Below are 20958 nucleotides of genomic sequence, written 5' to 3' on the forward strand. Positions count from 1 at the left end.
AAGTGAAAATTACTTGAGTAATATTTTTGAAATATAACGTATCGGGAATGTGACAGCACACTAGTAAGAAAAACGAGATCAAGTAGCTTTTTTTATCAAATCTGTGTTTTTCTTAGTTCAAATTGCGTTCAGGAACAAAACGATACGAACGATACGATAAATTGGTATTTTATTGTGCTCTAAAAACCATTTAAAGTGAGTAATAAAAACTCTATAACCACTTTTGTAATTTTTATAATCATTTATATTTTCACAAATTGATAAGTACCATATATTGTTTTTGATTAATGGAATTCAACTTTCATCTAATTATTTGCTTTTTTCATTTTTTTTTATTTATGAGTAATAAATTAAGTAATTAAGAGTTAATATTCGTCATTATGACTTTATTATAATAACGTTTAAATTTTCTCAGAATTCCCTAGTAAAATTTATAGGATCATTTATTCTAATCCCAAAGTTGCAAGGAATAAAAATAAAATACGGTTATATAAAAACATTAATTTTCAGAAAATTCCCTCCCATTAAAGTTGTATAAATTTATTAAAATACTACATTCCTTTAAGTAATTGCATAAATAAATTAAAAATAAATACACATCTTTTTTAATGTAAGAAGTATGTTTTAAGTAGTAAACAGATATATACATGTACTACTCAGAATTGTAGTTTTAAATTTAGTACTGTCATAATCATACTTGCACAAATGATCTTTTCACACACAAACCCATTAAATTTATTTTTGTGAATTAATCACAGAAAAAAATTAAAGACCATAAATATTTAAAAAATGAAACTTGCCGTATTTTATCTGTATTAATTTTATTTTCAATATTTATGTATAAATATGTATTTATACACAGATTAGAAACATTTGTGTGTACTGCATTTTGTTGTAATAATTATCTCATTACTTTCTAAATCATATTATATTTTATAAATATGTGTTTTCTTATTTTTTGTATCAAATTCTCTTAGATTTTTAAAGTAATGGATTGGATTCATTGTAACACTTGTGGTATACAACCATCTGCAAATGTTGCTGATATTTTTAGACTGACAAGCTGCGGTCATATATTCTGTCAGTATTGTGAAAAAGAAGGTAATTAATTTTACTATATCTTAAAAAGGCTTAAAATTGTTTAATTATTCTAAAATTTCATATATCTATTGTTAACTTTACTAAATTATTCACTTTTAAATTTTTGTAATCTTTTCTTCCAAAAATTCAATTTCCATACCGTACGCACAAGCTTCAAGCTTATGTGGTGATATCTTCAAGCAAAAAAAAAAAAAAAAAAAAACTGTAGAACTTTTTTTGTTAATGATTTCCATCTCAAAAAAGATTTTTCCATTTTAAAAGATGCAATCAAATAATTTTTTTTTCAATCATATGTATATACATATATTTCTTTTTATAAGTTAATTTTAAGACTCATATTCCTCTGTACTATTATACCAATATAAATAAATAACTTGAATTATCAAGTAAGAATAAAATTAATTTAGGTAGGATGACACTTACCTTGTATCATTATATGTACGCACGAGCACTTTCATGATTTTCTCACATCTTCAGTTGATCAAATCTTTTAATTGTTCATGTAAAATTACATATTATAAATACACAACATTAACAAAATAAAATCTTGATAAATACAATAAAACAAAATTTGTTAAAACTTTGGGTATAAACTTTAAAATCAAAATGGAATTAACATTTTTTTTTAAATTATTTTTTACTTTTAAATTTTAATTTTAAGATTTAAAATCAAATTAAAAGTTAAAGTTAAAAATTCCATGTATAAAAATATGTCATCAAGTAGTAAAAATATTAATTAAAAGTTAAATTGATAAATATGTTAAAAAAAAATGAATAAGTGATTTGACTAGCCAATATTATCTTCAAACCACACAAATATTCATTCTTTTTTAACATATTTATCATTTTAATTTTTAATTAATATTTTTATTATTTGATGAAATATTTTTATATATGGGATTTTTAACTTTAACTTTTAATTTGATTTTAAATTTGAAAGGCAAAAAGTGTTTAAGTTTAATTCCATTTTAATCTGAATTGATTTTAAAGTTTGTAACCAAAGTCTTAACAAATTTTGTTTTATTGTATTAATTAAGATTTTATTTTGTTAATGTTGTTATTTATAATGTGTAATTTTACGTGAACAATTAAAAGATTGGATCAACTGAATATATATGTACTTAATATTAATAGATTTTTCAATAATTAAAAATTGTTCATTAATTTGAAAGTGATAAATACAATAATTAGAAATAAATGTGTTTTGTACATTTATAAAACTGCAGCCTTGTATTTTGTATTATGAAAATAATTGTATATTTTCTTTTCTTTTCTTTTTTGTTATTTGCTTTTAGATTTGCAATTCATTGTATTTTGTATTTTAATATTCATATTAAAGTTATGTAATATATTTGGCCATGCATTAAAGTATTTAACATTATTTTTTTCTCTATTTTTTATTCAGTATTTCTGAGTTGTTAGTATCCATTACAAATACTTTGTTTTAATGTTAGGTTATTAGTATTTGATTTCATTTATTTTTCTACTAATGGCAACTTCCAAAACAGGTAGTAATCCTGTCAAGGTACTTAATTTTCATAAATGTAATGATAATGTCCTTTTGACTATAGTTTATGAATTTTATTTATAGAAATAAAATTAAATAGAAAACTTTGAAAAATAATTAAAAATTAATAAAAATTTTAAATTGAGTTTTTAAAAAATTTATTAATAGGAATTGTTTTACTTTTCCTGGCTTTATTTACTTAAAAGTAAAACAAATTCCTATTTATAAAATTATATATAAGAAAAAGTATAATAATACAGTCAAATTTTGCATGTCAGGAATGTTTTCAGAACTTGACATTTTATGGTCCCCCTCTAACAAAAAACACAATTTTAGCATTGAAAAATTACAGAAGGATGTAGATATATATTTTGGCCTGTTTTGTGCTTGATATATATGGACTGGATAGACTGATTTGGATTAAATTTGGTATGATGTTTTTGGTATACAGGTCATTGATCTCATTTAATTTTCATCATAATTGATCAAGAGGGCAGAATATGGCTTAATGGCCCTAGTGCATTATAAAAATTTTACTAAAAGGTTAGATACATTTTTTCACACAATTTAATAGCCCTTACATAACTAAGATACTTTCTGATAGTGTTTGGTCTTATTCAAACTCCCACAAGGAGCAGGAGCAAAAAAAATCACCTTTTTTATTTTTTGATGTTCTCAGACTCAAAAGTCATAGTCATATTTTGTTAACTAATTAGATGGCGATTAAATTAGTATGTCACTTTGATTATGTATTTTGAAAATTTCATTTGGGGATGAGGGTAATTTTTTTTTCTTTATTTTGTCAATTATCATTTTGCTTAATATCTTCAGAACTGGATTAACTGTTTTATATGAAATTCTGCATCATGACTTCTGAGTATGGGTCACTGGTGCCATTTCAATTTTGGTTGCAATAGGTCAAAGGAATGGGGAGGTATGATAATCGTGGTCCATATTTCAGAAATTTCGTTCAAACAATTTTTTTACATATGAGTAATTCTTTATTTGTATATCTATATACTTAAATGTTCAAATTAATTTTACTCCTAAATAGTAATCTGTCAAGTTCAAAGCCCTCATAGCCCAAGTTTCATAACTTTCCTGGCCTCCCCATAAAAGTCATGCAACTCTTTGCTGGCTTTTTAGTTTGTATATTATAACGATATTATCATATTATTTTTGTTAACAATTTAAGGATGTCAAAACAGCTGTTTGGCTTATTGTTTGATTTTTATTATAATCATAGAAGTTGTATTTTATAATGATGTACTATTACTTTTACCTAATTTACAGATGTCAAAATAAATTTTTGGAATATTGTTTGATTTTGTTATACTTATCTTTAAACGAAAATAAACCATTTTTATTATCATTTAGAGTTTGCTATGTATAGTATTTTTGTCAAATTTATTGTATCTGTAAATTTCATACAGTTCAAATGTAAGTTGAGATCTTTGTTTTTATGTACTATAAATAAACCTTTTGCATGTTAGTTTAATGTCTTTTGTGTATGTGTTCTTTAATCTGTGATGTGGTTTGCAAAATAAATTTCAGGTTTGTATTTAGTTACGGATACAGCAGTCTATTTATATACAATATTGTATATATTGAAAGGAAAAAAGATGTTCACAGCAAGAAAAGTAACTATCATTATGACCAATATCCTAAATATTCTAAGGATGATTGGGGTACAGATAAAGCAGTTTATTAAAATTGGTATTTTACTTCTCTAGATTAAAGATTTTAAGTTCAATAATTTATCTTTAGAATTTTTTGATTAGGTAAAATTCTTTGGAACACATATAGATATGTGAAGTTGATATATTTTTGTGTGAAAAATTTTAAAAAGAATTTAAATAAATAAATACTTTTAAAAATACAGATTAAAATCATTATTAAGCAAGTTACTGTTTTTGTTTAGGTGGTATTGAAGAATGTAAAATCTGTAGAAATAAAGAAGTGACTACTATAAGGCTATCATCAGAGGTAAAATAAAAAATCAATCATAAATTGTAGATCTGAAAACCAATAAATACTCAACAAATTTTGATCTTTTTCACAATTGTACTCTAAATATTACATAATACATCATCAATATTTAAAAAACCTAAGGTGTATTTGAAATAAAAATCTGTCAAGGACAAATATGTAACCACTTGTTAACTTTTTTAAAAAGTAATGTTTGTACATACATACATAAAAACATACATTAAATTGAAATTTTTTTTTAACTGCTTGGTTTATAATTATTTTTAGCTGCGGATATAAGCTTCTATGGTGTTTCCATTTATTATATAAAGATGAGTTGGAGGTCTTTTTTGTCTGCTGTTAGACTAGCTATCAAATGGTGTACCCACCGGGTTGGTCTAGTGGGGAACGCATCTTCCCAAATCAGCTGATTTGGAAGTAGACAGTTCCAGCATTCAAGTCGTACTAAAGGCAGTTGCTTTTATACGGATTTGAATACTAGATCATGGATACCGGTATTCTTTGGTGGTTGGATTTCAATTAACCACATATCTCAGGAATGGTCGAACTGAGACTGTTCGACTATTCTTCATTTACACTCATACATATCATCTTCAATCATCCTCTGAAGTAATACCTGAACAGCAATTCCCGGAGGCTAAACAGGAAAAAGAAAGCTATCAAATGGTGTAACGGCAAAAATGTTACCAGTTTAATGGCTAATACACATCCCAAAGTCTAACAGAAAAATATTAAAAATAAAAAAAGGGGGTATAAGGAGATTAATCAGTCCATACAGTGACTGCATTAAGAGACATCTTGCCTAAAACTATTCATGATGTTTCTTAACATCATGAATAGTTACAGAATCAACTTACAGATTAACACTTGATAATTCACACCTTTGAAACTTGTGCCATGGGAGTATGAAATGGTAATTTTGTCCATATGAAAAATGCTATGTCTGACCAAGATTGAAACCTGGAACCTCCGAATGAAAGGCCAAGGCAGTACCATAAAGATCTGCAGAGTTTAGATTTATTGTTGACGATCATGGAAAAAACAAAAATCATTAAATCTGAGTTTATCCTCCACATTTATTACTTTAATGATCAAATCATGTTTCTTTATTTACTTAAATTTAAGTGGCACTGACTACTGTATTTATTAGTCAGTTGGTATTCAAAAAAAGGAAAAAAAATAGCAACAGCTTGTAGGTTAATTGCACTTACCATTGTTTAACTTCGGTGACCTAACCACTTTGTGGTTTAACCACGAAGTAGTTAAACCATTAGAATTTTATCCATACTTCATATCCTTTAGTTAACAGTAATCCCCCTAATGTTTTAAACATTTATTGGATGTAGGAGATTCAGTTTATATTACTGCCTTATATCTAGGGAATAGGTAAAATTTGTTAATATGTCATATTTATAGTTCATATTGTTAAATTCTTGATTAGTTGGTAGAGTGAATAAAGTCCTATTTTACTCAACCTTTAGAACACACACACACACACCACTTGTGCAATGGTTTTTCATAATACTTTATGACTGAAAATAGCAACCAGTACAGCTTTTGGGAAGAGCACAGATTGTTATCCTTCACCAGCTGAATCACTGGTGCATGGTACTCTTTTTAGATATTAGTTTATAAATATTAATTCTATTGCAAATGTTTTTGAAAATTTTGGAAATATAAAATAGAGCTGAGAAACAGTGTAAGTCCAGTGACTAATGTCTCAGGAAACAGTGTTTCTGATATTACTACTGCGGTAAGATTATTTTTGGCAATGGTTGTACCTTCCACAACCAATTTCAATTGAAAATTCCATTTTGTTTTTTATGTTTCACTTTATTTAAATTTCATTGTAAATTTTAATTGGTTACATTCAATACAAAATGAAGGAGGTCATGTTTATAAACTTACTATTATTAATTTTTTTATGTCTTTTATTTTCAGATGAAACAAGAAATTCAAGTTTATTTTCAAGATCCTGAGATTCTTGCATCACAACTTTTAAAAGTAATAGAATTTCAAAAAGGACATCGAATGAGATTCATACAATTTTTACAAAGCAAAGTAAATGTGATTCTAGTTTTCGTTCAAATTCAAATTGTTTAAATTATATCACAAAATATTATTTAGAGTTTTTTAAAAAAATGATTCACTTTCTAAGCGTATTGGCAATTTGCAGAAATTCTTTTTACAATGAATATGAACAATCATACGTTTTTTCATTAGTGTTGTTTTAAAATAGCCTACACAGAAAATATCTGGAAGCTTACTGTTGTTTATTTAGAAAGAGTTATTTTTAAATTTAAATATTAACATAACAGTACAAAGGTTCTCTTAGAAGATTTTATTTCTTCTGAGTTAACATTAACTCTAATCATTCCTATATCAGTGATTGTTAGTTGATATATGATAAAAGTATTTTAATTTTATAATGTGAATTATTTTTTCCTGTTGAGAAGCAGGGATAAATGTTTCGTGAGCCAAAACTCGTTAACGAAGTGTTTTCTGACCTTTGTTTATCTGAAATATTTTTCTTATTTTTAGTCATAGAATCATCTCCCAAAAGACTGTTGTACAATTTAGAATCATTCTGTGATATATAATTATTTAATAATATATATGTATTTTTTTTTTAAAAGATTATATTAAATATACAGTAAAAATTTTATTATGTAATTTTTTTTTAATAAGCTATAATAGTTTTACCTCATTGAATAACATAACCGAATTGGGCTGACTCATTTAAATAAATAATTCCTTAGATAAATAAACTTTTACTCCAATATACTTTTAAACCCTAAAAAGTAAGGCGGTTGAATTGGCATTCATACTTATAAATACTAATTTTTTTAAACTTTAATTTTCAAGATTGAAAAAACCAACTGTATGTAGAATAATCTAGATGACAGGCATAATTTTTTTCAAAAAAACGACACAATTTATAGATTTTTTGAATTATTGTATAATTTCTGATACTTTGTTTTTCAAGTTGTGGCCATTATTAAAAATATTATATGAGGTAGCTGTATGTTAGGGAGTCAACTGGGACCCTGGCTTTTCAAATTTATTGTAATTTTCACTTTATTGACTGAATTTTATTACTGAGCTCAATTTGTTAAATTCGTTACAAAATTAACAAGGTCTAAATGATCTATAACATATTCTTTTTTGATTTTGTTCTTTACTGCAGGTACAAAAATATAATCTAGCTAAAATGCATATAGCAAAACTTGAAGAACGTGTTAAAAGAGATGAAGAAGTTAAATTAAAATTAATAGAACAAAATAAAAATTTATTGAGGTAATGAATATAATTTATAAATTTTATGATTAAAATTAATAATAATTTATAATATAAACAGAGGCAAAAGCTACAGGAAGAAAAATATAGAGTCTAATAAATATGTTGAAATAATTACATTTGAACAATACAGTAAGGAATGGAGTAGTGCATCAAACCAGTCAAGAAACTAGTAACAAATAAAATATGTGAATGATGCAAGTTGTAAGCATTTTTAGTGACTCTCAACAATCTCTTTCTGAAGGGGCAATGTTTTATTTAAAAATTTATAACTTATCTCAACATAGTAATTAAGATTTATTATTTTTTTCTTTTTCTATTATCTTAACTTTATTGTTTTATGTATAATATTCTGACAAGTAATATGGCAGATGAAATTAAAAGCGAAAAATTCCAGATCCTTGTTGGAAATCAATTGAACGAGTTTATTTAGATACCATCTAGTTGATTACTTGTGTAATATTTATGATTTTTTTTTGCAAATGCTGCTATTTCAAAACAGTCTAGTTTTCAATATGAAAACACTACACTACAAGCATCTCCCCCACAGAGGGGCAACTAAACTAAAACAATTTTAAAACCAAAGGTTAAGATTGTGATATATCATTTTAAAAGATGTAAAAAAGAATTTAACTAAAAAAAATTAGGCTTACTTTGAAATATTTTTCAATATGGGATGTAGGGGTATGGGCCATTTTTGAAACAAACTATGAAAAATATTATGTAGCCACCATTTTGGTTGGAGTTGTTATAGTCTGATATATTTTACATCAGAATATCTGTTTTTAATATTCTTTAAAATGTGTCACAACCCTACCCTTTCTATTTAAAATTTGTTATCCCACCATGAGGGCTTGGGGGTTTGATTATCTTATACAAAAAAATAGGCATGTCATTTACTATGAAAACTGTTGAAAAATTATTTAAAGGTTGGCTCTTTATTAAGAACAAATATATATATATATAGTGGGTAAGTATTAATTGGTGATTAATGCTTTAATACCAACATTTTTTAAAAACTTATAAAAAGTGGACATTTAATCAATATGGATAAATTAAATTTATATAACAAAAAATTAAAATTTACTATAGAAACCAAAAGTAACTGAATGGAAACAATAGAAATAATTACTGGAGTTTTTAGAAAATGAGAACATTATGGTTAATACTATCTCCAGAAGATCAAATTATCCCTGATCACCATAAAGAATACAAACACAATAACAAAACAGAATTACTTCTAATATTGAAATTTCATTAATTCCATTTGAAAAAATAATAAAAAGCATAAATCTATGAGATACAATAACATACAACTATATTAAACATATTTATATATATAAATAAAATATTTTGTCTCTACTAGGATGTTTCATTTATTCGCCCCAGGCGATTTTATCATAAACTATGCACAATATAAAAAATGGCCTAAATAAAAGTTACTCAGATTGAAGGGGGACACCTCATGGTGACCTTGGATTTGACCTTGAGCTTATTTCAAGGTTAACAAGATTTACTCAAATGGAATGACTTATTTTTGACCCGACTAATGAAAAGAGAAAAAATCTTTACATTGGAATGTGTGGTTACACATATGAACTTTTTTGAAAGTCATATGGCTAACCATCAGAGATAGTGTTATATGATGATAGTTTTATACAAGTTACACGTTTTTGAAGGTTATACAATATTCCTAGAATATTTATATTCTAGGCCATTTATCTCGCAAACTATGGGAGAGAGCATAAAAATCACTTTACCAAAGTTATGAGATAATAAGAGGATATCTGATGGTGACCTTGTCCATGACCTTGAGGTCCCTATAGGAGCACGTCTCAAGGAATGTTGGAGGTTTTTGAAATGGAATTGCCTTTTTTGATAGCACTGATGGAAAGAACAAAAACGTCACGTCGACATACTTGAATTTAGTCATGACATTTTATGACTATGTATCATCTTTTCCAAATTTTTGAAGTTCACGGATTAGGAGTTAATTACATACAGTATCTGATTAACACAATTTGCTGATTCAAGATTGTACCAGACAGCAATCCTCTTCTCACAACTTAGAAACCAGTGACTGAAGTATGTGTGGAAAGAATCCAGCACACATATAACACTATCTATGATGATTAGCCGTATGACCTTTAAAAACGTTCCAAGGTCATTGTGTGACCACATATTCCAATTTAAAATTTTCTACTCTTTTCACTGGTGATCAAAAAAAGGTTATTCTTGAAAAAATCATGTTAGTCTTGAAATAAGGTCAAGGTCGAATCCAAGCTCACCATGTGGTGTCCCCTCCAATCTGAGTAACTTTTGTTTAGGTAATTTTTTTTTTATTGTGCATAGTTTATGAGAAAATTGCCTGGGCAGATTAAAATGAAACGCTCTATATAACAGTGAGAATGTTATAACATACAGACTAAATTATTTATTTTGAAAAGTATATCTTTTACACCAGTAAGTTAAATGGTTTAGTCAGTGAAGTATTTTAATCATAAAAAAGTTAAATGACATGATAAATTTAATAATGGTGACTTAACTGTAATGAATGCAAATAAATATGTAATGGTCAAAGTAACAGATCCTTTAAACAGAGACTTTTAAAACAGTTAGACCATATAAAAATTTCTCTGATGTTGCTGATCTTCTCACTACACATAAATAAAAGTTTATAAACATAAAAAAAAAAATAATTTACAAATATTTGAGACAAATAAAAGAAAAGAATTAAAAAATTTAGAAAAATATTATATTTGAAATATAAATAGCTCACTGGGCTGGTCTAGTGGTAAACTAGTCATCGCAGATTACAAGTTTACAACTGATTTTCAAAGTCAAAGGTTGTGAGGTTCAAATCTTATTAAAATTTAGTTAATTTTGTATAGATATGAATACTTCTTTCTTTTTCCTGTTTAGCCTCCGGTAACTACCGTTTAGATAATTCTTCAGAGGATGAATGAGGATGATATGTATGAGTGTAAATGAAAGTGTAGTCTTGTACATTCTCAGTTCAACCATTCCTGAGATGTGTGGTTAATTGAAACCCAACCACCAAAGAACACCGGTATCCACGATCTAGCATTCAAATCCGTGTAAAAATAACTGGCTAGATATGAATACTGAGGTGGCAGAACCACATTTATGGGCACTTAAGCAGTGTCAGTCTTGCTAACAGGTTCTGCAAGATGTTAGTAGGTGTGTACATGTTCCTGCGCACTACGATTAAACCTCCATCCCAGGCTATCCATCCTTCCTAGCACAGCTTACAGAAGCATTACTAAAGGAAAGGGGAGATCGCCCACACAGTCCAACTCCACAATTACTATGATACAATAAAATACAATACATCATAATAGACACCTAAGTTCATACAACTAGACACATACTTACAACAAGAAGCAGCGAAGATCTATAGTATCAATACACATTATAATCAAACAATCATATCAATAGGAAAATAACACCAATCATTATAACACAAAACATCAAAATAATAAACATCATAGTTCGTACCACAAGTACGTACTTACAATAGGAAGCAGCATCAATGCACACATAATCAAACAGTCATGATCAGGCACCCTCATGCACAATCTATATCTAACAAGTGAATATAATGATGCAATCAGAGACAGTGGCAAAATTTAATACAAATCAATAAAGTACTACAAGTGCAGAGAAATAAACAGTAATAACATAATACACATAAATCATAAAGCAAGAAAAAAATCAATTTACAATGGATATGAATACTAAACAATGGATACTGGTGTATTTTGGGCTGGTGGTTGGAGTCCAATTAACCACTCATTGCAGGCAGGAATGGTCAAGGTCAACCTGAGTCTACACACACACACACACACACACACACACACACATATATATATATATATATATATACACACTCTCTTGTCTTAATAAAGAGGTAAATTTTGAAAACAATGAATTTTTTAAATTGGTACATTTTTCTTCATTGTAACCAATTTTAATTTTTGATCGTGACAACTGCCAGTTTTTAATTAATGACAAAGATAATGCATTAGCTTACATAGTATTTAAATAACTGATGATGATGATGAATCAGTGGATTTAAAAAATACTTATTATGTAAACTGCTTAGTTTACATTGAGCTTGCTGTTTGCTAATTTGGTACGTTATGGTAGTTTTTGTTGAGAATTATAAAATAACTTAATAATTAATCAAGGAAAAATTTCCAGTCAGATAACAGTTCAATGTGATTCTTAATACTGGTTTATTAATATTATGTTGTTTTTTTTAGCACGATAAGCCACTGTAAATTGTGTATAAAAAGAAATCACTTCGGACTGTTTTCTCATTTCTCAGTAGATTTTTGTCATTTTGCTGTGTTCTCTTCTGCTTTGCTCTGTCTTTTTTATTTTGATACTTCCTGTTGTTGTTTCATTCTGAAATTCCATTAGTTTTGTTCTACAAAGGTCTACGTTTATTTATTCTTTTTTAATTCCTGGTTTAGATAAATCTCTATTTCTTTAAACCAATTTGTTTAGGTTTTTTTATTTCCTAAAAGGTTAAGTATGGTTTTTGAAAATCAATTTTTGTTATTCTATAAATACGATGGTAAAATTTTAGTCTTCTTATTTTATTGTGGTTTATAGATTTTTGGATTTTTTTGTAACGTTCTTTGTTTAATCTAAGATAAAATTTAAAGTTACTGCTTTCTTAGGTCGTAGTATTTTCCTTCTTTCCTAGATCCTCGATTAAGTTTTTCTTATTAAATTTTAAACATTCTGATGTATATAAATTTTCTGTTCTGATTATTATGTTACAATGTCAATTTTTGAAATTTATCAAGAATGATTATTTTATTTTATTATTGATATTATTTAATGTTTATTTTTTTGATATTTTTATAGAGAATTGGAATCTTATAAAAACAGAAGTCAAATGATAAATCCAACTTCCCCTCCTAGTATGAGTTTAAATAGACCGCTTTTATCTACTGGTTCTCGGGTTTCTCAGGTATGTATTCAGAATTATTAATGCAACTATGCGTATTTGATTTATAATTAAAATTAGATTTCTCTCTAATTTTTTGTCAAATTGCAGTGAAAATTTTCTTTGTAAATTATTCATTCTTTTTTCAACGTACAAGATATTTTTTTTATGAATTATTATTTATCGTAATTTTTTTTTTCGATCAGAGGTTAATAATTATTAATAAATCAATATATTTAAATTAAAAAAAAAAAAAGTTAAAAAAAAGGAAATGAAGTCGGATTCGAACCGATGTGCCTTCCCCTTGTATGATCCAAATATTTCATTAATTAAAATTTTATTTGGCTAAAACTCTGGAACCAATGAAAATAAGTACCCACTTATGATATATGTATATAGCATTTCAAGTATGTATATATATACATACTTGAAATGCTCATATTTGCACCCCACTCAAAAACTCAAATTTTTAATTTGAAGCTATGACTTTCACATAATCTTACATATCACCATTAATGCTTGTCAAATCCATTCTGAGATATCGTTCTAAAATGATTTTTTACCTTTTAGTGCGTTTAATTTAAGAGTGGTGTTTTAATTTTTTTTTTAGTTTTTTCTTTTTAGTACATTTATTATTATGAGTGGTTTTTAAAAAGCTTTTTTATATAATTTTTATTTTCTAATTTTTAGTCTTCATAAGTTTATACTTTATAACCGCTAGCGCACAGATTTGATTGTATTTAGCGAAAAATCGGATAGGTACGTTTTACGGTGGGTGAGTGCAATCAAAACGTAGGGCTAAATGATTTAATTTCTGGATAACCAAGATCCAGTCGATCAAGAGTGTACCCTATGCGTTATAAATTTAGCGCTCAACCTGCTGATACATACGCCGTTTGAATCGTAAAAATTGGACGAGCGGTTGCATAGATATTACGGTGGCATCCCATCGCACCCCATCCCCAATTTCCAAATGGCGACCCTGGGGCACTTGAATATAATATTATCTGACGGGTACCACTGGGAGCGGATTGAGTATCGGATTGAGCGGATTGAGGGTGGTCGAAAAAGTTTTTCAGAGCACTAGGACCGACCGTTTCGAGATATTTGCGATTTTCGTCCGAAAATTCAGATCCGATTAAAAAGTACTAAATTTCCCAGAACTTCATCGCTACTGCACAGAATTTCTAGTAGCAAGTTTACCCTAATATATACCTCACTTAAAATTTCATTCAGTAAGAAAATATGGATGTAAACGAAGTTCCATAAGTTCAAGGGACATTTTTTTCAATTAGCAACTTAGGGGCTTCTTAGCGACTTGAAAATGTTGCTAAAATGTGTTGTCAAACCTATTTACAAAATTTCACAGCGAATGGATAAGCTGAAGTGCTTCAAAATGAGCACTTGAGCAAGGACCTCAAGGTAGTAATGTTGATTAATAGTGTGACCTTCAGGAATCCAGTGAAGGTACACAATTCCATGAATATAAAAAAAAACTATCATCATAGCTTTGAATTTTGATCATAATCTTCAACGTCTTCTCGGCCATCTTGGAAATGCTTAAATCATTCAAAAACCACACACATGATAAACATTCATTGCCATACACTTTTTTTAATAAAAGATAAGTTTCAGTAGCGGTTTTTTAAAATTTCATATACAAAATTTCACTAAATTCTTTGCTGTAATAAAAACACTTATCATTTTTTCAGCAAAACAAAAAACAGATGTTTTTTCTACAGAAACTGGGGTGGCAACAATCAAAAGAGAAGGCTTCATGCTACACAGCTGTCTGACGTACGAATTTGGCACATGCACATTTCTGTAGCACCATTAGTCTCGTTATTTAATAGCCACACCTTGTGCATTAGCAAAGTGGTCAATATGTTAATGAATTATTTCAATTTTCAAAAAAAAAAAAAATAATTATATAATAAATGTATATAATTTATACATATATATATATATATATATATATATATATATATATATATATATATTACTATTTATTCATGAATACATTTATGTATGTTTATTTCAGTTACTTATTATTTTTTTCTTTTACTTTCAGTTAATAAAATCAACAGCAGAAATGGGAAATAACAGCCACATGAATAATAATAGTCAATTAATCAACAGTCCATTCAGCATTTGTAGTACTCCTGGTGGTGTCTATAATAACTATAGGTTTGTAAATTATTTTATTTTAATTTTACTGTTTTTAACTAACAATACATTCTACTGATGTTAGCTGTTGATAAATGACATCAACCTGCTGGGAAATAGCATACAGCTGTTTGCTTAATCTTCAATGATATAAAAGTTCAGTTACAGCCATTCACATTTTATTCTCAACTTTCAAGATGTTACTTTTGAGCTGTTCCAGGTGTTACTAAGCCATTAGTTTGAAAAGAAAATGCAATTTATCAATTTTTTATGAGCTATTTGTAAAATTGTATTACCAGAAACAAAACCAGCAACAAAACAGACTGCTCATAAAAGATAATTGTTGGGGACTTTTACATGAAAATAGCGATAGGGTCTAGAGTAATGTTAAAATGTAACATATCTGTTTTCAAGGGGCTTGTGAATGACGCAACAGGTATAATAAGAAGATTCTGGTGGCTTGCTCTCCATCAAGATCGATTAGAAGTTGGTGAGATACCTGATGCAGTATACATTCAATTGTACGATGAAACAATCGAACCAAGATTAAAAGACAATGATAGTTTAGTTTCAATGTCACCAGTATGTGTAACATTTCAAGCTGTAAAAGGCTTCGGTAATATTGAATGAAGAATGCTAACATTAATTTTAAGCTGAGCTGTTACAGTGCACTAATGCACTAACTTCAAGGCACCGGTTTGAATAGGGTTGTAATTGATATCGGGAAGAAAATCTTTGCCAAAGGAAAAGTTTATGTCGCTCTTTGTAGAATCAAACATTAGATTGCTTAGCACTGAGCGATTTAGAACCAAATACATTATTCATTAAACCACATGATGATAAAGCATTAAGTTACATGCAGAGATTTAGACAACTGTGAGAAGTTTTTCTTTTTTTCTTTGATTTTAAAAAAAAAGAAGGTTACAAGAATCGTAAATATTGTTATAAATAAATAATTAATTTCTTAATGAATAATAAGAAACCAACATGAATTGAATTGCCTTTCTAATGATTATTGTTAACTACCTATATCTATAAGCTTGAATTTTGAATGACTAATACTACAGAAATACCCAATCAATGTAAACCAAACTTGAATGAGAACAATCAGACATCATCCCATTTCAAATGAGAACAAATACATTAAAATCTATCCAGGCATTCAAAAGTAACCCTACTGGGTTGGTCTAGTGGTGAACTCATCATCATAAATCAGCTGATTTATGAAGTCAGGAGTTATAACATTCAATTCCTAGTAAAGGCAGTTACTTTTATAGGACTTGAATACTAATACCCCGGTGGATACCAGTATTTGAATACATGGATACCGGTGTTTTTTGGTGATTGGGTTTCAATTAACCTCATGTCTCAGAAACGGTTGCCCTGAGAATGTACGAGACTACACTTCATTTACATTCATATATATCATCCTTATTCATCCTCTGAAGTAATACCTTATGTTGGTTCCAGAGGCTAAACAGAAAAAAAGAGGCATTCAGAAGTAATTAATCTATTTACACAAAAAAAAAAAACACCCACCGAATTGAGTTCCTCCTCCTTTTTTAAGTCTGTAAAAAAATAATAATAAAACTTCATAATAATTTAAGATTTGTGATTAATGAGAATAAATTGTCTTAATAATTTATCGGTTTTGTATTATGTGTTATCGTTAAACCTATCACATGGAATCCACCTCTTGAGCGGTTATCTATTGATTTGTGGATATTTATTTAATTTCTTGGTATCTGGAAAACATTATGGTACTTAGAACTCATTTGTGCTGCTTATGAAATCTATTTTCAAAAATCTATCATGCAGTATAAGAAGTAAATAGGAGCTACAAAAAGTTAAAGGTAGTCGCTCTTTGAATTGATCATCTTCGCTTTCAGGCCATTTCCTTCTTTATTCTTTCCTCTTCAGATGGGTCAACTGTTGTCCTAGTTTCATCATGTTGACATCTAGTAAGCAGTAGGAAACTCACTTTTTCAAAGCGGCTCAATAAGGTAGCAGCAACCCTCTTTGGCTGTAAAACTTTCAAAGAATAATATATATAATCCAAGGATTGGAATTTTCCAGCTTTTCACCGGTAATGTCACAAGGTCTTTGCCCTAAACGGTTGGGATGTTCCTCGTAAAATTAAATCCAATAAAATACTCCTTCCTTTTTCCTGTTTAGCCTTCGGGAATTACTGTCAGTTATTACTTCAGAGGATGAATGAGGATGATATGTATGAGTGTAAATGAACTGTAGTCTTGTACAGTCTCAGGTCAACCATTCCTGAGATGTGTGGTTAATTGAAACCCAACCACCAAAGAACACCGGTACCAACGATCTAGTATTCAAATTTTGTATAAAAGACTTTACTAGGACTTTAACGCTGGAACTCTTGACTTCCAAATCAGCTGATTTGGAAGATGTGTTCACCACTAAACCAACCTAGTGGGTTAACAAGATACTCGTATTTAAATATGTTATTTGTTATTTTTAATAATGATAATATATTTTTTGTAAGTATGTATGTAAAGTATCCATAATCTAGTACTACTAGGTTGCAGATGACCTGGTACGAGTCAAAAGTCACTCCTGATAACAATAAAGATTTTTTAGAATAACAAGACCATATAACATGCTTATTAGGGAAAATAAAGAGAGAAGTGGTTTCCTATTACCTAATTTACTGAATCACATATATTGCTGCATATCTGCATGCTAAGTTATATGCAATTGCGTGACACAAGTAACTGAAGTACTTGTTCTTTACATAGTTAAATACTAAATCATTTAAGCTTTTGTATGCCTTTTCCTACTGATTCAAAAAAAATCTGAACTTAAAAATCAATATGCACTTTGGTTAGCCAGATCAGTGTGAATTTAATCTGTGAACAAAATTTTGCGTATAAATTGTTATTTGATATTAAACTTTTTCCTTTGCGCATTGCTTTTTTAAATGTTCAACTAATTTTTATACAATCGTTTTTAAATAGCCAAATAATTAACAATATAACATTAACAGACTGGATGTTATAATATTAATTGGTGATAATTTTTTTTTCAAGGAATCCAAGACTTTTGAACTCACCTATGACACCATCCTCATTTATTAGTAATTCTCCACATACACCATTTTCACGCATAAGTAATACAAAGTAAGATTCTATACAATTTTATTAAATAATAAAAGTAAAATAAATTATTTTTAGGATTATAATCAAATGATTTTTGTGTTTTAATTTTTTTTAAAGTTTTTTAAAATTATAGAATTGCTTTCTAATTATTGTTAAAAATGATTTTTTTGGATGATTAATTCAGCGTATAAGTTTGAAGCTTGTACACTGGGATATGAATTACCTGACTGGGATTTAGATGGAACTCCAGATGAAAGGCCAAGATGCTACCATTCTGTCTTAAAGTTTTGTTTAGTATAATTATAAATAAATAAATAAATGTATATATATATATATATATATATATATATACATGTCATGAATATAATCTATTACTTATTTTGAATTTTTTTATAATTCCTGATACTTCATAATTTTTCAAATTGTGGCTGTTATTAAAAATGTTATGTGTGGTAACTACTCCAAGCAAGGGGTTTAACCGAGGCCCAAACATTTTTACAAAGAATTTAGATTTTTTTCTCTCTTATACTTTTAATGCTGTTTAAGTTTAAAGGTAAAAACATCATTTGATCAGCGAGGTAAAATCAGATCAAAATATTTTACTGAGTATTTTGATATTTTTCACAATTGTAAGAGGGGAACTCAAAAATAACCAGATTTTATTTTTTTAATTTATATATATATTTTTTTTTTCTACAAAAAACCTTCAAACCTTTCAAAATACTCTAAATCACAGTTAATAGATTTGTGGATTATTTTATTACATTGTTCAAAGAATTTTTTAATTCGTCAGTAGCGATGCCCGACAACACGTTCCTCGTATTTTTTTTCACCTTTTCTAAGAAGAACCTAAAAGAAAAGCAAAACACTTTCCTTTTAGGTTTCTCTTCATTCTCGGGAACAAAAAAAAAATCCCACGGAGGTAGATCAGGTTAATAAGGAAGGTGGGGCAAGGGAGTCGTGCTTTTTTCGTTAAAAATTGGCGCATTACAAGAGTTGAGAGAACAGGTGCATTGTCATAATGGAAAAGCCTGTCGACCGTCTGCCACAAATTGATTCCTTTTTTTGCCGCAAACTGTTGCATAATCTTCTCAGAAACTTCACGTAGAAACCTTGGTTAACAGTCTGACTTTTTCTTTTTCCTGTTTAGCTTCGGAATTACCGTTAACAGCCAGTCCTGGTGGAACGAATTCCGAAGGGCATTACCCATCTCACATCGAAAAAACAAATGAGCATTTGTTGATTTTACTTGAAGAGGCGAGGCGACCGTGTAGTCTTCCACCGGTTTGACTGTTGTTTAGTTTCGGGGTCGTAACCGTAGCACCATGATTCGCCAACAGTAATGATTTTGGAAAAGAAATCTTGGTCGGTTCGGGACTGTTCTTTCAAAACACGACATGCTTCTAAGCTACCCTCTTTTTGCTGAATAGTCAGGAGCATAGGTACAAAATTTGCAAAACCCATCTCATTCCCAAAATCTTCCTGTAAAATTCACTGAACCGAGTTCCAAGTTACTCCAGACTTATCGATTTCTTTAACAGTACGTCGTTGGTCTTCGACATTTTCGTCCGTTCGGGAATTTGAAGGTTGTCGAGAATGAAATCGGTCATCGATCGACATTTCACCGTTTTTGAAACGCAAAAACCACTCGTATACTTGAGTTTTCCCCTTTGCAGTATCCTTGTATGTTGTTTTCAACATCACAATAGTTTCTGCGGCATTTTTCCCGAGCAGGAAGCTAAAACTCACGGCCGCGCGCATTCATTAAAGTCCGCCATGACAAAAAAATGAAATGCGTGCGAAACAGCTTTCACAAAAAAATTCATAGAGATCAAACATAACCTTTCTAGGCGACGCTGCTTGGCAGACTGCTACGGGAAAACTCCTGCAGTCGAGCTTTACGCTCTCCTAGCAGGACAATCGCGTACTACGGAAACTCCGCTCAGCACAACGCGATTCCGGTTATTTTTTTATTCCCCTTCGTACTCTTAATACTGCATAATTAAGACATTAATATTTAAAAACCTTATGATGTATTTGAAATAAAAAAAATATCGAGGGCGAAGCTGGGATGTTATGTAATCCTGTGGGAGCTCTTTTCAGTGATTTTAAAGCAATTTATCATCAGAGTCAAAATTGCATTTCTTTACTCAGTATTAGATGTCTTGTATTATTACATGTATCAGTAAAACATATCTTTTTTTTATAAATCTGCATATTATCTGGCTTAACAGTCAGATTCCTTATATCTGGCCGGAATTTAAAAAAAAGAATCCAAATCAAAGTATAATATAAAGTAATTATATCTTGATAGCACTAATTTTTTTTCATGTAAACATAAATCTGTCCTACCTAGTTTAAAACACTAAATGCTTTCCTTTTTATTTAATTTTTATAGATCGTTTCAGAAAGAGGAACCTTCGGTAAATAAGAAGGGGATTCCGCAAGCGTACAATCGACAATCATATTCACTAGCTGGACATACTCCGCCAAATATAAATATGTTAAAAATTGCTAACATACCTCCAAGGTAAGTTAGATAAAATAGATATTTATTTTTTAGTGGTTTTTTCATTTCAAAATTTGTTGTAAATAAATATACATTTTGTACAAGTGTGTTCATATGATGTAGATGGAATCGGACATGATCTGAATGAATAAAGTGCCAGATAATCCAAAAATATCTATTAAGATGACAATAAGTGTAAAGTTTTATATCTACAAGGGTCATTCAATAATTAGAGACAAACGGTATCAGTGGAAAAATAGAATAAACAGAAACTGGCTGACGT

The 20958-nt window shown here is 28.8% G+C and overlaps 1 protein-coding gene across 1 annotated transcript; it reads left to right on the top strand.

The window, feature by feature from the left end:
• The first annotated feature begins 135 nt into the window (after positions 1–135).
• Positions 136–12198, top strand: nenya. Its single transcript, XM_075379431.1, has 6 exons — positions 136–195; positions 978–1101; positions 4530–4594; positions 6539–6658; positions 7785–7853; positions 12181–12198. Exons 2-6 carry the CDS (start codon positions 990–992, stop codon positions 12196–12198), a joined length of 384 nt encoding a protein of 127 aa, XP_075235546.1. The 5' UTR covers positions 136–195; positions 978–989.
• The last annotated feature ends 8760 nt before the right edge of the window (positions 12199–20958 follow it).

This window comes from Lycorma delicatula, chromosome 12 (assembly GCF_047948215.1).
Source record: "Lycorma delicatula isolate Av1 chromosome 12, ASM4794821v1, whole genome shotgun sequence".
In the NCBI taxonomy this organism is placed as follows: domain Eukaryota; kingdom Metazoa; phylum Arthropoda; class Insecta; order Hemiptera; family Fulgoridae; genus Lycorma; species Lycorma delicatula.

What these genes read in the sequence shown, in the direction of transcription:
- nenya (XM_075379431.1), top strand. Translation starts at nt 990, where the DNA reads ATGGATTGGATTCATTGTAACACTTGTGGTATACAACCATCTGCAAAT. An exon ending in CTATAAGGCTATCATCAGAG is followed by an intron (nt 4,595 to 6,538) that starts GTAAAATAAAAA and finishes TTTTATTTTCAG; the next exon opens with ATGAAACAAGAAATTCAAGT. An exon ending in TACAATTTTTACAAAGCAAA is followed by an intron (nt 6,659 to 7,784) that starts GTAAATGTGATT and finishes TCTTTACTGCAG; the next exon opens with GTACAAAAATATAATCTAGC.